Below are 16,553 nucleotides of genomic sequence, written 5' to 3'. Positions count from 1 at the left end.
GTGGGTTTCCTTTACTCACTGACATTTATTCTGCAAGTTTTCATTTTTTTAAAAAATATTTATTTATTTATTATGTATACAGTATTCTGTCTGTGTGTATGTCTGCAGGCCAGAAGAGGGCACCAGACCCCATTACAGATGGTTGTGAGCCACCATGTGGTTGCTGGGAATTGAACTTAGGACCTTTGGAAGAGCAGGCAATGTTCTTAACCTCTGAGCCATCTCTCCAGCCCCCAAGTTTTCATTTTTTAAAGATTTTTTTTTTATGTGTATGTGTGAGTACCTGCAAGGATGGATGTACACCAAGTGTGTGCCCGGTACCCATGGAGGCAAGAAATCACGCATCAGATCCCCTGGGATTGAAGTTATACATGGTTGTAAGTTGCCATGTTGGTCTGGGAATGGGACCCAAGTCCCCTGAAAGAGGGCTATGCTCTCCAGTTCCTCCCTTATTGATTCTGCCATTCTTGTGTGCCATAATTAGGAAGACTTTTTAAAAATTCTTTTATTATTTATTTATTTATTCATTTTGTATACAGTGTTCTGCCTGAACACCAGAAGAGGGTCCCAGATCTCATTATAGATGGTTGTGAGCCACCATGTGGTTCCTGGGAATTGAACTCAGCACCTCTGGAAGAGCAGCCAGTGTTCTTAACATCTGAGCCATCTCTCCAGCCCAATAAGGGAGACATTTTAAGTAAACCATTTTACTACACATGATCATAGTATTAAATATGGATTATAAGGTTCATTTGAATTAGTCTTAAGTATTATCCATACACAAGTTTTCATGTTTTCTGTAGACTCGAGACACACTCTGTTTAATTTGCTTTTTAATGATTGCGTAGGGGAAACCATATTTTTTGACAACTAAATTTAAAACTCATTCTTGTGCTGTGTTTTGTCTGAGGACAGGAGATGGTTAAGAGACAAATTGTAATGTAACTGTATCTGGTGTTACATAGGCTAAAGCTACTTTTATGGCTTGTTGCTTTGTTTGGGTTTAATACACTGGATCATTCCTAGGATTTTGTGGGAGTGTGGATTAGACTGAGTTTGTTGGTTCTTTCTCTCTCCACCCCTCCAGAAGTAGGTTATTTTATTTGGATTGAAAAAAAATCAGAATAAATTTTGTAAATCAATTTTTGCATATATGGAGAAATCTTAAATGGGATCAAACAGACAAATGAAGGCTGTGTGTCTGGTAAAGAACAGCTTTGGTGGGCTTTTAGAATTACTGTCATTTTAAAGTTTCTTATTTATGTTTAAATATCCATGTTCTTGGAGGCGTGGTTCATTACTAGGGATGCTGAGACTGGAGGATTACTGCAAGTTTGATTCCAGGCTAGCCTAGAGTACAGAGTGAGGCCTTGTCTCAAATTTAAAAAAGAAGAAAAAAGAAATATTGATTTATATTCTTTTTGTTGCTTGTCTCCTGAGACAGCAGATGTAAAAAAAAAAAACAGTACACAGAGGAGAATACACATAATGGAAACCTGTAGCTAAAACCATTGCTAGTACTGGTCCAGTAGGGGATGAGGCAAGAGGAACAAAACTGGCTAAGATCACCAAACAGCCTTCACGTGCCCGCCCTTAACAGGACACCAGTGTCAAACTCCCCCTCACCCTAAGACTCTGGGGACACTGAGGAGGAGAAGGAGGCGGAAAGAATGTCAGAGCTGGAGGGTAGGGAAGAGCATTGTGTGGTGGTGCTGCCTCGTGAAATAGCGGTTGCTCTCACGCCCTCCCGCAGCTGGGGCTACCTGCATGGGACTTGAAGGCGGGGTGAGAAGATGAGAAGGTGGGAGGGACATGTTGGGGGCTTCTGAGAGAGTGAGAGTTGGGAAAAACCACAACCACAAACAAACAAACAAACAAACAAAAACCACTCTCAACCCCCACCCCAAATCTCCCACCACCATAACAAAATAACCCAATACTGTTATTTCTAGGTGTAAACCTATAGTTCATCTATTTTTTTTCCCCATCCTCCTAAGAAAGCTTTCATTGCCTGAAACAAAATGTCTCTTTTTCATGGTATCTAGGAGCCAAACCTGGGCTTCTCAAATGTTAAAGCAAGCACTGGATCACTGAACCACACTCCCCCCATCACCCGTGCTGCTTTTTATACGTGTGACTGTGGGAGGCCAAGAAAGAAGTCTTTCTGTTAGACAATTTCATGGTATCCGTTATCGTTTACACAGGGATGACGTACAAAGTTGCATAAAGTACACTTTGGCAAGACCTAGAACATGCGGGCCGTTGTGTAAGGACTGCAAAATAGCACAGGGTCTTAGCGTTAAAGAGATAAAATGCTGGCATTTAATTAAAATTCTCCATTTGCAAGTTAAGGCAACTTGAAACCTTTATCTAGCAAATCAAGAATCTGAGGCTACTCATACACACATATAGTACATATACAGTTATATATATACATAAGTATGCAATATGTATGTACACATGTATGCTTTTATACATGCTTTACAAAGGTAAGACAAACAAAATCCTGAGTCAATTATGTTTTGGCACCTGGATGATCCATTAAGTACCATCCATACTCGAATAAATATTTAATTATTTTATCTAATGCTTTCTTTAAAACAAAGAGGCTAACGCTCAAATACTTCCAGGAATATTGTACTCAATGAGTTTGAGTTAAAAGTTTTAAAGATGAAAGGCATTTCTGGGTATAATTGTTGTTCTGAAAACAACCCAGGCCATGGTCCTGTTATGCAATTTGTTTTTCATAATCACATTAACTTTCGTTTGTTTCCTAAGCTTAAGATCACAGATCTTAAAAATCTGGCGGTGGTGACGACACCTGCCATTTATCCCAGCACTTGGGAGGCAGAGTCAAGGCAGATCTCTGAGTTCAAGGCCAGCCTGGTCTACAGAGTGAGTTCCAGGACAGCTAAGGCTACCCAGAGAAACTCTTGTCTCAAAAAGCCCAGCAAAACAAACAAACAAAAACCAAAACAAAAGAACAAAACAGAATGGGTCTTGAAACTATTAGCTATTTTGCCCACCCCAGATTTCCTCCACATTCGGGTCCGGCTAAGGAGTCAGCTTCTACTGCCTTTGATTCTTTGGTTTTGTTTTTGGTCATTATTTTTGTGACACTCCTTACCCCTGCCCTTCCTATCCGGTGGTTTTCAGTCTATGGGGATTCTGGGGGCTGGAATGTGTGGTGGGGGTGGCAGCCCCAGTGATGGAGGTGTCAGTGGGAAACCAAGAGCAGGTGACCTTAAGCAATGCATCCCCCTAGAAGGACAAGTTGGCAGCTGTCAGCTTGTGGCTCCCAATGTGGTTCTTTAGTCAAGCTAGAACAGACAGCTCCAATGTTTTCTGCATTTTCTGGCTGTCTTCCGAATCTTTTTCTCTCTATTCTAAGCGTGAATGAATTCCTTTCAGAAGAGATTCCTCAGATTCCTTAGGCAGTCCCCTGGGGGAAGAAAACCATCTTCGGAGTTTCTTTTTTAGCTTTCCAGAGATGCAAGGAGCATAGCATATAAAAATTCTGTTGGGAGAAATGAATCCGTACTTCATCTTCTACTGTTGAAGTTAATTTGGAGCGACATGGTGTGTGGCGATCACACGGAATTTCCAGTTACTTTCCTTGGGCTGCATCTTGTATTTGAAAGTCTGCGGCAAGAAACCTGACAGTGGAGAGTGAAGGAGAGATGGCTTTCTGTAATTGGAAAGCCCAGCAGCCGCATGAAGTCTGCACCAAAGAGAGGCCCTTGTGGTTCAAAATCAAGCCGTCCTGAAAACTCCATGTGTTAGGAGCCGTAGAGGTTGCTCAGTGGTTAGAGCGCTGGCCGCTCTTACAGAGGACCCAAGTTCTATTCTTAGAACGCACACCGGGCAGCTCATTACCACTAATAATGCCAACTCCAGGGGATCCAAGATCCTCTTCTGGCCTCCATGGATATGCACATACGTCACATACAAATAAAAGCAAATCTTAATAAAACCTTCAGGGTAGCTGATTAGGGTAAACCTTGAAAACATTATGCTAAATGAAAGAAGCCAGACATGGAAGGGCAAGGATTGTATGATCCCAGCGCCAGTTATGTGAAGCACTTTGAAGAGCCAACTTCATAGACGTGCAGAAAATGGAATGGTGATTCCCAGGGTCTGATAGGAAAGTCAGAGGGAATTTACTGAGTACAGTTTCAATATGGGGCTCATGAAAGGTTCTAGAGATGGACAGAGATGGTGGCCACACAACTCAAATGTACTAGACGCTGCTGATTGTTATTTAAAACGGCTAAACACTGTTTTATGTTATGGACATTTTAATACAGTTCTGCCCTCAAAAGCAAGCAAACAAACAAAAAAATTGCCACATGAAATTTGTAACTTTCTCCCTAAGGAGGACTTTTCCAGGTCTAAAAGGACAGGGAAAAAGGCAAACAGGAGAAAGTGTTGGGAGACTAGAAAACACTGGCTAAGAACGTGTGACGCCATCCACCAGAGACCAGCGACTCTGCCCTGGACCCCTACTGATAGCTCAGCCACCAGCGCTCCCCAGTGGCTGCCTGTCCTCTGCTCCCTACAAAGACTCAGTTCCACGCTGGAGGGCTGCACAGGGGCCTAGCAGGATCGAATCCCCCTCCGATCCTGTTTCTTCCTCTCTGATCAACCCTTTCTTCTCCTCCCAGAAAAGGAGACCGTGAGAGGAAGAGGAGCGTATGTAAATAAATCTCCAGGTTTTCAGCAATGACTTGAAAGTGAACAGGCAGTTCACTAGCGAAACCTGCCATCCTGTTCTGTGTTTCTGCTAGGCTTCAGGCATGATGCCGGCCTGCCCTGTCAGCGGGAAGGATGCACCCAGGCCAGCCCAGGATCCTAGTCTGCATGCAGGTGCAAAAGGTCCCTTTAAGGGACAAGCCCTGCCTGCTCCCTTTCTTCCTTTCCACTATTTCTCTGAGGAGGCAGCTCTCTCTCTCTCTCTCTCTCTCTCTCTCTCTCTCTCTCTCTCTCTCTCTCTTCCCTTCTTTATTTTAATAAACTCCACACTCAAGCTCCGTCTGTATGGCCTACTTGTCACCCGCCGGGGTTTGGTCTCTCTCCCGCGGTCCTCACCCACCATGTGCCGAAATCCCAACATTTGGTGCCCTGATGACCAGGCTCTCCCTAAGGCACGCGGTTGACTCTGGACCCACAACCCACTTTCCAGTTACCTGTCTGCTGGAATACTCCGCACAATACCAGCTACGATTGGATTGGTAAAATCCCCTCCTCCCAGCTAAGGACAGATCAGATCCCTTAACTGCCATCTGTGCTAAGGGCAACCATGGTTACCGCCACCGTTTTGTGTGAGGTTAAGACTGGAAGGAGCTGCAGACCTGTGAGGTTCTAGCCCTAGTCAAAGGTGCCGGGAGAAGCCTGCCCCCACCGCCAGAGTAGTAACCATTAGCTGTGCTTTTAAAAGTTACCCTTACGCTGGCTCTGTTGCACGTGGCATGTTTGCGTGATGGTATACCTTGACAGGGCCTGCTGAGGTGTACATGTCATGAAGGGACCCCACCTACAGCAGATCAGTTCTCTCCCCACCCGCAACAAATCTGCTGTCTCGTTCACTGGCGACTTCGTTTCTCCGCTTTTTTCTTTGCTCTGAAGACCTGCGAATGTCTGTTTACTCTCTCTTTCTTTAAATGCCCTGCCCGTTTGTTACAAAAGTGTGAGTCGGAGATGGAAAAAAGCCAGATTCCTCTCGCTCGCTTTAACTTTATGTGTGAATATAAGCTAGCTTTAACTCTGTGTGTGTGTGTGTGTGTGTGTGTGTGTGTGTGCAACTTAAATTCAACGGTGTGTATGGGTCCGTGTGCTTACTGTTTAGAAAAAACGTTTGAAGCAGCCCTAATGAGCCCTGTCCACTGTATCTCCTTCTAGACTAAGGAGGCAATAAGTCTCAAATACTCTAAGTTGGTTTGTACTTTCAAATTTGAGGTTATAGGGATCTATTTCAGATTAATCAAAGCTACCCTAGAGGTTCTCTGTAGGCTGTTCTTCACTATTGTCAGCTTTTACTATTTAGCTTCTATTGCAAACATTTTTTCTTCTTTGTCCTTTGCACGTTTAAGTCTCACCCGTTAAACCAAGTTACGGTCAAGCTGGAGGACTCTGGGTAAAACATGCCTCCACTCCCATACCACCTCTCAGCTTGGATCCAACTCTTCAGGCAGACCCCACAGTGCTGGCATTAAAGGCGGGCACCACCACCGCCCGGCTTTGTCTTTGCTTTCTAAAACTCTGATTTCAGAGCTGGGTATGGAATGCTGGTAGACTGCCTGCCTAGCACGTACAAGGCACGCCCAGGGTTTGAGACCCAGCACCACTTCAATAAAAATAATTGAAACCAAGCAAAACAAAACAAAAAACAAAACAATTCACCTTGACTTTTCCAAAGATTACAGGTCAATTGCTTTAGTAGCCTGTTCCTTAAGTTGGGCTTCTCTGATACTTCTTCCTGGTCGGAGTTGGGTAGACCTTCCTCTTCCAGGAATACTACATAAATGACATTGGGTTCTCGGTATATTTTAGTCGGAAGCACAAGCCAGTCTTTCCATTCTTCATTAGAGTCCCTTTAATTGCTGCTGTTAATGTGTGGCCTGCCAGGTTTCTCTGCCTTATAAGGTTTCTGCAAGCTCTTTGTAATTGATGTGGAATCTGTGAAGCTGTGCTTTGGGGTGTGGAAATGTCTTTCTCTCTCAGTGAACATTTGTTTCTCTTTTAGTTAAACACCAGTGAAACTCGTTTCAACCGAGTGCTACTGTATTGGTTGGGAGATAAAGGTTTGCTAACTGTATTGGGTTTTTTGTTTGTTTGTTTCTTCCGTCATTAGTTGGAATTCTACTGTGAGGGTGGGATGGGATGGGGTGGGACTTCTCTTCCCAGCCCTCTGGCTGGCTAGCCAGTTGTCCTCAGTATAGACTCGTTACTCGCTAGGCTATAATTAATTTCTCCCATAATTTACTTTGATGTTAAAAGTGTTCCAGATTTGAGCAGAGAAAATGTCGTCAGACTGCTCCCCTTTAGACATGTCTCCATTTATTTTGTATCATCTTGTAAGAGAACATTTTGGTTCAGGTTCCCTTTTATCCTCCCCGGCCCCTACCTTAAAATCAGATCATTCCTCCAAGAGCCAAAGTTCTTTTGTAGTAGGGAGTGATATAAAGAATTTAAGATCTAGGTGGTAGACCAACACTTAGGTAAGATACACCAATAAATTACACAAATAGATAACTAAAATAAATAAATAAACAGGGTATTACATTTTTAAAAGTTGCTTTGGAAAGATGGCTCTTGCAGAGGATTTAGGGGTGTTTCCCAGCTCCCAGGCAGGCCTCAAAGGCCCAGCTGGAGCTGACCTTGAACTCCAGATCCTCCCAATTTCCTCCCTCCCAAGAGCTGGTCTTACAAGCTATACCACCTGATGCTGTGCTGGGGTTGAAGGTTCTGTCTGCTCTAAGTCAGCTCTCTACCAACTGAACTGCATTTCCCACCCTTAACAAACGCCTTAAAGGAAAACATTCCCAGGTTGCACTCCAGAAGAATCCAGTGTGTGTGTGTGTGTGTTACTCCTTTGAGGTAGTGATTGTGAAAACTGGGCTTTCATTCAAATCCGTTGCCTACAGTGCAGTAGGAGTTAGGTATGATGTCTCTGAATGTATTTGTCTCTGTAGCCCACTTAGAAAAATGTGACTTAAAAAAGGTGTTTTGAACAGTCATGCGGTGATGGCGCACACCTTAATCCCGGCCCTCAGGAGCAGAGGCAGGTGTATCTCTGTGACTTTGAGGTCAGCCTGGTCTACAGAGTGAGCTCCAGGACAGGGCTACACCAGCAAACCCTATCTCCAATATATATGTTCATATAAATTTTAATATAATTTTATAAAAATTGGCTTATATAAATTTATTTTTATATATCGTTTTTTGGAGATAGGATGTATATATATATATATATGCATATAAAATGCATGTGGGTGTTTTGCCTACATGTATGTCTGTGTACCACATGCATGCCTATCCCTGCAGAGGCCAGAGTGGACTTTGGATCCCCTGGAACCAGAGTTACAGATGGCTGTGAGCCACCATGTGGGTGCTGGGAATTGAACTCAGGACCTCTGGAAGAGCAGTCAGTGCTCTTAACTGCTAAGCCATCTCTCCGCCTCTGAAGTTGGGGAGGGAGTTGTAACTTGAAACTTTTGCCATTTTTCTTTGCTCAAAACGATATAAAATCATGAAATCATAATGTTGCCTAATGTATAAACTATATTGCTACACATATAGTTTTAAATAAAAAGCAAATGTACATATATTTATGCATTTCTAGCATTTTCAAATGCAAACTCTCTCCGAGGAAACGCTCTTCCACTTCATTTAAGACCTCAAAATTTCCCACACTTTCTTGCACTCTATTCTGTTCTTCTCTGTTGTTTTACTTTAAATAAAGTTTCCTCCCCTCTCTCACACACAAAAATACACAAGCGAAAGTCCAAGAAAATAATCATATAACTCTCAAATACAACATGTTTGGGGAAAATATACCACATGCAAGGACCAAGAGAAACAATCAACAATAAAGAAGATTTACAAGGATTTTTGCTTTAGTTATGTAAGGGCTTAAACAGAAAGTTGTACACAGAGCCTGAGACCAGCCTGGGCTACGTGAGATACTCTGTCTATCTCTGTCTCTGTCCTTTGGAGGAGGGCAGGCTGGCGGGTAAGGCACACACAACCATGGGGCGGTGTTGACTGTGCTGTAGCCATTGCATGGGGTATTGGTGCTGGGTGTGATGTTTCTTTTTTTTTAAAGATGTTATTTATTTGTTTATTTATGTATTTATCATGTATATAGTATTCTGCCTGTATGCCTACCTGCAGGCCAGAAGAGGGCACCAGAACTCATTACAGATGGTTGTGAGCCACCATGTGGTTGCTGGGAATTGAACTCAGGACCTCTGGAAGAGCAACCAGTGCTCTTAACATCTGAGCCATCTCTCCAGCCCCGTGTGTGATATTTTTTGAGCTGCCCCAGTGTTCTAGGTGTGATATCGTTCACATTTCGTGCTGGATAAATATTTTCCACGGGAGCTGTCTCTTGCAATCCAGGATGGTAAGCCGCATCCCTACCTGTGCCCGCTACCAGATGTAGCAACAAAGACATCCTCAGATATTACTGGTGTAGGAGGTCCTTCTGTATTTGTGTTGCTTTCATTGGTTGAATAAAGAAACTGCCTTGGCCTTTTGATAGGGCAGAGCTTAGATAGGTGTGGAAAAGAGAACAGGATGCTGGGAAGAAGGACAGTGTGGCAGATGCCATGAATCTCCTGCCTGAGATGGAAGTAGGTTAGAATCTTGCCGGTAAGCCACAGCCACGTGGTAATACACAGATTTAATAGAAATGGGTTAATCAAGATGTGAGAGTTAGCCAATAAGAGGCTAGAGATAATGGGCCAGGCAGTGATTTAATTAATACAATTTCTGTGTGGTTATTTCAGGGGTTAAGTTAGCTGGGCAGCGGGACGCAGCCCACTCCTCCTACAACACATTACCATGTGTCCCCTGGGGGATAGTATCGCCTCAAATGAGAATCATTGATCTACGTATATATGTTATATATGTGTATATATGTGTGTGTGTGTCTGTGTGTCTGTGTGCCTATCATTGTTTCAAATAGTTTATAATAAAACCAAGTTTAAGATGGATGGGTAGACGCTCGACTCTGCCCGTGAAACACAAGCAGGAAGGCATCATTAAGACATCAGATCTCATTATAGATGGTTGTGAGCCACCATGTGGTTGCTAGGAATTGAACTCAGGACCTCCAGAAGAGCAGCCAGTGCTCTTAACCATTGAGCCATTTCTCCAACCCAGCAGCATTATTCTTAACTGCATCCTAAGTACTTATCCCTAGGCCCACAGATAGCTGCAGCTTCTCTTTGCAGACCATTACAGAGAACCGCAGCTGTAAAAATGCAGAGAACAGCTGGCCAGGGGTGCTAGACCCGGTGGATACTTCGACAGCACAACCCCTACACCTAAAACTCAGGACACATGGAGGAAGAGGGGGCAGAAAGGTTGAAAGAGCCAGAGGACCAGGGATTCTGCTGGGAGACTGTTTCCTAGACACGACAGGGAAGGCATACCCCACAACACTTCAATAAGAGGGTTGTCTAAACAAAGCATAACTGGGGATAACAGCAACAGAATGCTAACATGGAGCGCGCAGATCTCACGGGACCCCACTCCTACAAAGAACTACAGGCAGCTAAGGTAGGCTGGGAGCTGGAAAATTAACCCTCCCCTGGGATGAGCTCCCTAATTGGTTACCCAATACCAATCGAGTGGTGAGCCCTGAAATCATACTCATAACCAGCAACGCTGAATGAACTCAGAAGGTGGTGTTTATGTATTTAGGGTATATATCTCTGTCTGCCTGCCTGCCTATCTATCTGCATGTTCTTATGTGTGTTAAAGAAAAAAGAGGTCATGCATTCGTGAGGAAAGATACAAGAGAGAGCTTGGAATGAAAAAAGGGAAAGGGGAGTGAAGTAATTATATTTAATAAATGTCAAAAAATCTTCCATTACCAGAATAGAAAGAAAAAATGCTATCAGTCACGTTCAAGTCAAATAACATCTGGATTTTAAAAATAACATTCTGAAGAAGAACAACACTATTATTGATTTTTAAAAACAGAGCTCATGTTTATGCAAAGCCTGTTTTCTAAGGCCTTGGGAAAGGTCCCTATATTTTATTACCGTTGAGAAGTTGGTTAGACCTGTGAAGTTGTTACACATCTATCTGTGGTCCCCACATGACTGGGAAAGCTCTAGAAGCAAGAGCAAAGCAGAGGGGGTAGGGCAGGGACTGGCAGATAGCTCGGTGGGTGAAGGAGCCTGTTGCTAAGCCGGACAGCTGCAGTTTGAGTCCCCGGAACCCACACAGTAGAGCACCGATTACAGCGTTGTCCTCTGACCTCCTACACCAATCCCTCCCCCCCCCCGATATATAAGTAAAATATAAGACCCACGTAATGTGACATTTCTGCTCTTGGATGACAAGTGTCTGAGAACACCCGCTCACCACTGTACCCGAGGAATCTTCAAGCCTCCAGTTCTCAGGCTCAAATTATGGTCACATTCAGCCTGTGGTGAGGATTATTTTAATATTATTTCTATTATGTGTGTGTCTCTGTCTGTCTGACTGCTTATCTGCTTGCTTACCTGTCTGCCTGTCTATAGCCTGGAGATGTATGTTTGTCTGTTTCTCTGATGACAGGTGGTCAAAGGGGGAGAAAAGGCAACGAAATTGTGGAAAGCTAAGAGGAGGGGTGTGATAAAGAGAGACCCAGGGACAGAAGATGCCTTGGGCAAGTCTTTCTTTTTTAACTATAAAATCCATAGAATGCAAAAATCAGGTGAGACATGTATTACAAAGCACCTCATGTTTCCTCATGTTTCCATGTTTCAAAATGGAACACAGATGGTAAGGTGATTATCACGGGTATCTTTTTTTTTTTTTTTGGCACTAGCTCTTACCATATGTCCAGCTCCGAGGAGTACTCGGTGGCTCCCAGCAAGGCGTCAGGTGGCCGGTACCAGAGTGTCACCACTTCTGAAGAGTATGTCTGGCTAGGAATGGACTTGGCTCGAGCAAGACCTGTCCAAAGAGGATAGAGATAGCACTGATTATCCTGGTCTTTTGGGGAGGCATGGTGGCACGCTGCACGAGGAGAATACACGGCAGAGTAGACAACACTAAAGATAACGTGTCAGTGGTGGGTGCTCTCGCCAGAAGCTTTCAACTATCCTGAGGTTTGCGTGTATGGCAGCAAGAAGAGTTCTTAATTTTGACCTTCGGTGTAGCTAGGTGAGGCAGCCAAGTGTGGTCAGTTGACTAAGTTCTTGCTTACTTGGTATGGACAGAGGTGATGTTGGACTTCCAGGTCATGCCCTTCCTTAGTGGATGGGTGGTAGAGGCAGATTCCCTCAGAGATGTGTTGAGCTGGGGGTGACAACTACATTGAAGTAGGCACTTGGGCTATATCTGAAGGACCGCGAGTCACTTGACAAGTGAAGATTGGGGAAAGACATTCTGGGGTTACCACAACAGCTCTGACTACCCTGGTGAGGGATGGTTGTTTCTAGAACACTCTTCCATTGTACTGTGGGTCTCTACAGTAGCAGCGAAATAACTTGGCTGATGCTAACTTGTAATTCCTACACTTGGGAGACAGAACCAGGAGGGTGGCTGCCAGTTCAAGACCAGCCTGGTCTACACAGTGGGTTCTAGGTCAACCAGGGCTACATGGAGAGACCCTGTCTCAAAAAATTTTTACTGAACAGCTAGTACCATACTAGGAATATAATGATAACTGAAAACAGACTCTTAACTACTTTCTTGTAAAGGAGAATAACATCTAAAATCACACATATATTTGTATGTGTTTATGTATTTCTGTATCACGTATCTGTGAATAAAAGGAAAGACACCGTTATGGAGGAAGTCTACATCCTTGGCTAGGAATATTGTCAAGGTGATGTTGGCATTTAAGAGTGAAGAACCAAGTATCATTTCCATTTCTGCAGGAATCCCTGCTACATTCTAGGGTCAACTTCTTTCTTCTGCCATCCTGGGATAGCCGTGATCTATTCTGATACAGTTGTCATTAACCACTTAGATAAGGGGTTATCTCCTAAGCACAGTCTCTTCTGCAGACGTCACTACCTCAGAAGTGACGGTGGAATAATATGAGGACCTATTGGAGGCCCCTGGCTAGATGTCTTGATGGAATTCTAGAAAACTTCCACACCCTCCCTCCGTCTTGCCTCACGTTTCCTGGATGTCAATCTGACATCCAACACAGCATTGTGTTCTTGGACTCTAGTTTTTAAGGGCCAAGTCTAGCTGATGCTTCAAGTAAATGCAGACAAAAGACTCATTGTTCATCAACCAGAAAGAGACCTGAGGGCAGCTCACCAAAATCAGCCAATTTGAGCTCTCCCAGGTGACTGATGAGCAGGTTCTGGGGTTTCAGGTCCCTGTGAAGAACGTGCTGGTGGTGGATGTACGCCAGGCCCCGCAGAAGCTGAAACATGAAAAGCTGGAAGAGAGGAACACCATCCCTCAGGACACGGGAACGGCAGTGTGCTGGCTTCATCTCTAAGTCAAAAACGGCCCTCTGAAAGAATAGAGTGAACGCGTCCCTTGAGAGATGAGACACACACACACACACACACACACACACACACACACACACAGAGAGAGAGAGAGAGAGAGAGAGAGAGAGAGAGAGAGAGAGAGAGAGAGAGAGATTCAGAACCATTCAGAAAGAGGAAGAAGGGTCAAGGGAACCAAGTAGACTACATCCCAAACAAAGGGATTCTGGCTTTTCCCAACATCTTGTTCCTTTGATAGTGAAGGAATTGTCCTTCCTTAAAATCTAAAGTGAAGCCTCAAGGTCTCCTTAGAAGCATTTGCAGCTGGTTTAGCTGTGAAAGATATGATTTTTACCCACAGATGACTTGGTATGTCAGGTCAACGTTGACTTGGAAGTGATAGTTTAGAGTTTATTATGCTTGTGCTTTTCCAGACTCCGATATGAACTCTTTTAAATCTATGATACCAAAAGACCAAACTGGGAAATATATTTTAGATGGCGTTAAGAAATAAAGGAGGTGGGGAGGTGGTAAGAAGGGTCAGTAGGTAAAGTATTTTCTGTGTAAGCCTGGAATCCTGTGTTCAATACCCAGAACCCACATAAAGGTGGGAGGAGAGAATCAACTCCACAAAACTGCCCTTTCTACACACACACACACACACACACACACACACACACACACACACAATGCTTATTTGTTTACTTTTTAAGTTTGAGAAAAAGAAATAAAAGAATCATTGTGTTAATAAATTATTTTAAAGCTTTAAATTCAAAGTTGAAAACAAGAAAAATATATAGTATGTGTTAAAAGGAAGAAAGCTGGCTAGCTGAGGGAGAGACGGAGATTCTCGGTGGGTCGCTTTGCCTATTAAATCTTCTCCCCAGCCTTCAAACCTCCTTTTTGGTTTTTAGACTCACATAGTCTAAAGGTCACTTCGACATCCCAGAATGCCCTCGTGCAGCAGGCTAAGATAGAATTCACTGTATTCCTCTAACATCCATTTTTTTCCATCCCTCCCTCACTGAATCCACCACCATCCGCCTTGTTACTCAAGACCAGAAATATCCTTGCTGACCCCTCCTCCACCCATCAGGTTCAGCTGATTGGTAAGAGACCCAGTGCTTTCCCAGCTCCGTCTCACATCTGTCCACTGCTGTCCTAACCGGTCCCACCGTCAAGGCTGTAACCCAACATTTAAGAGTCAGAAGAGGAAGAGGTTTTCCAGCGTGGGAGCTGGAGGCAACAGAAGAAGGTGAATGTCAAATCAAGGGAATATATTTATATAATTATAATATATAAATTTGCCCCTTCTGATCCACTTCCCACATACTCATTAGAGTGAACTACACGGAAAAAAAAATCAAACTGCTCCCTCCTTGCCTAATGCCATTGGAAGACACCAAAATACTTATGAAGATGTCACAATGGTGTTCTTTATTTTGTATGCTAACACAAATAAGTAAATAAACGGAATGATTTAGTGAGCACTGGCACAGAAGGACCTCACACTGTGGCTAATTACTTTACATCTTACATCATTAACTGCTCCTAATTTTATGAATTAAACACTCCAAATTTACTGAGTAGCTTCAGTTTGGGGGTCCCTTTCCCAGCGCCCTACTAGTCCACCTGGGGAGTCCATTCCTGCCCCTACCTTAGATGGAATGGCATTTTGCCTCCACAGGAAACCACCCCCAATAAATTATTCTACTTACGAATGCACCGCTAACAAATTTATAAAGTCTTTGCGGTCAAGAATATGCTTTTTAATGGTATTCAAGGTGTTTGCTGAGGCAGGGTACAAAAATAGGGACAGTTGTTGGGACAGGAGAAAAGATAGGAGCCCTCAGTCTAGAGCTTGGTTGAAATTGCTTGCTGAATGAGTCATGAATTCCAGCACAATTAAGATTTGCTGACAAACTTTTTCTTTATCCAACTGTATACCTGAAATTCTCTAGAAAAGTCACCAGAAAGTTCACTTACCATAAAAGGCTATACCCCAACTATGTTGGAAACCTTAGTAGCCTCTGGATTTATGCCATCAAATTGTAATACTATTTAAGATACCTCTAAAGCCATTTTTTAAAATGTGCATTGGTGTTTTGCCACGGGTGTCGGGTCGCCTGGAACAGGGGGTTACAGACAGTTGTGAGCCGCCATGTGGGTGCTGGGAATGGAACCTGGGTTCTCTGGAAGAGCAGTCAGTGCTCTTAACCCCTGAGTCACCTCTCCGGCCCTCTAGAGTCAGTTTCTAATCTCAATTATCATAAGAGGGGGTGGAGATAGAATTTAAGTCCTGTATAGGTGGGTGGTGGTGGCACACACCTTTAATCCCAGCACTCAGGAGGCAGAAGCAGGTGGATCCGAGTCCGAGGCCAGCCTGGTCCACAGATTGAGTTAGTGAGTTTAGTACAGCCAGGTTGACACATTACACAGAGTAACCCTGTCTCAAACACGCATGCACACACATACACACACATACACATACATACATACACATACACACATACACACACATACACATACATACACACACATACACATGCACATACACACATACACACACATACACATACACAATACACATACATACACATACACACACGGACATACACACACATACACACACACACACACACACACACACACACACACACACACACACACAATCTTTCAATAAACTCCAGCACTGCCTCATGCTGGCCCCACCTGAAATTCTTTTCTGTGGCAAGACCAAGGACCTGGTTTCCCGAGAGGCAGACCCTAAAAGATGGGAACCAGTGGTCTCCACCTGCACCACCTCGGCCAGATGCGACGCCCTTGGCCGTGTCCTCCCACGCCTTCTCTTACCCCTAAGCACAAGAACTCTACCACGGGTCCTCTTCTCTTTGTGCCCATTCGACCAACGGCTCTCATCTTTGACTCCTCCAGACCCCACGTATCAGCCCTCCACAAGACCCGTTCTCCCAGCTCCCTGCCTCCCTCCTACCTCCTCGCTCACCAACCCCTCCCCTGCCTACTGCCCATTTCCCGGCAGGCAGCCCGCCCAGCCCCAAGTAGTCGCCACGCCCCTCCTCTTCCTCTCCAGGCCAACTTTTCCCCTCTTAGCCAATGCTGCCGGTCCAAAGCGCTCAAAGCCAATCATGTTTGCCTCCCCCCATTTCCTCTTCATGCCTAGCTGGTCACCAAACCCTCCCTGAACTGTCCTTACTGTGTTCCACATCCCTCTTTACGGCTGCCATCACTACCGTACTTTAAAGTTTTGGCGGCTCTTATCTGGATCCCTGCCCTTACAGTCTTCCCCAGCACCTCTGTATCAGTATGGATAATTCCAGAAACCCACCCAGGCTGAACCGGATCCCAAGCCACCCATCTCCT

General features: G+C 44.2%; 1 protein-coding gene across 1 annotated transcript in view; it reads right to left on the bottom strand.

Moving 5' to 3' along the window:
* Positions 1 to 16,553, bottom strand: part of Cdk15 (cyclin dependent kinase 15) — a 93,093-nt gene that overhangs the window by 48,651 nt on the left and 27,889 nt on the right. Inside the window, exons 7-8 of the mRNA XM_087902218.1 lie at positions 12,994 to 13,117; positions 11,553 to 11,673 (exon numbers count right to left, since the gene is read on the bottom strand). Coding sequence (XP_087758344.1) covers positions 11,553 to 11,673; positions 12,994 to 13,117 — 245 coding nt within the window. The remainder of the gene's footprint in view (positions 1 to 11,552; positions 11,674 to 12,993; positions 13,118 to 16,553) is intronic.

Source organism: Myodes glareolus, chromosome 27, assembly GCF_982192425.1.
Source record: "Myodes glareolus chromosome 27, mMyoGla1.1, whole genome shotgun sequence".
In the NCBI taxonomy this organism is placed as follows: Eukaryota; Metazoa; Chordata; class Mammalia; order Rodentia; family Cricetidae; genus Myodes; species Myodes glareolus.
The sequence above is the reverse complement of the archived record's forward strand: the minus strand, read 5'-3'. Positions and strand labels throughout refer to the sequence as shown.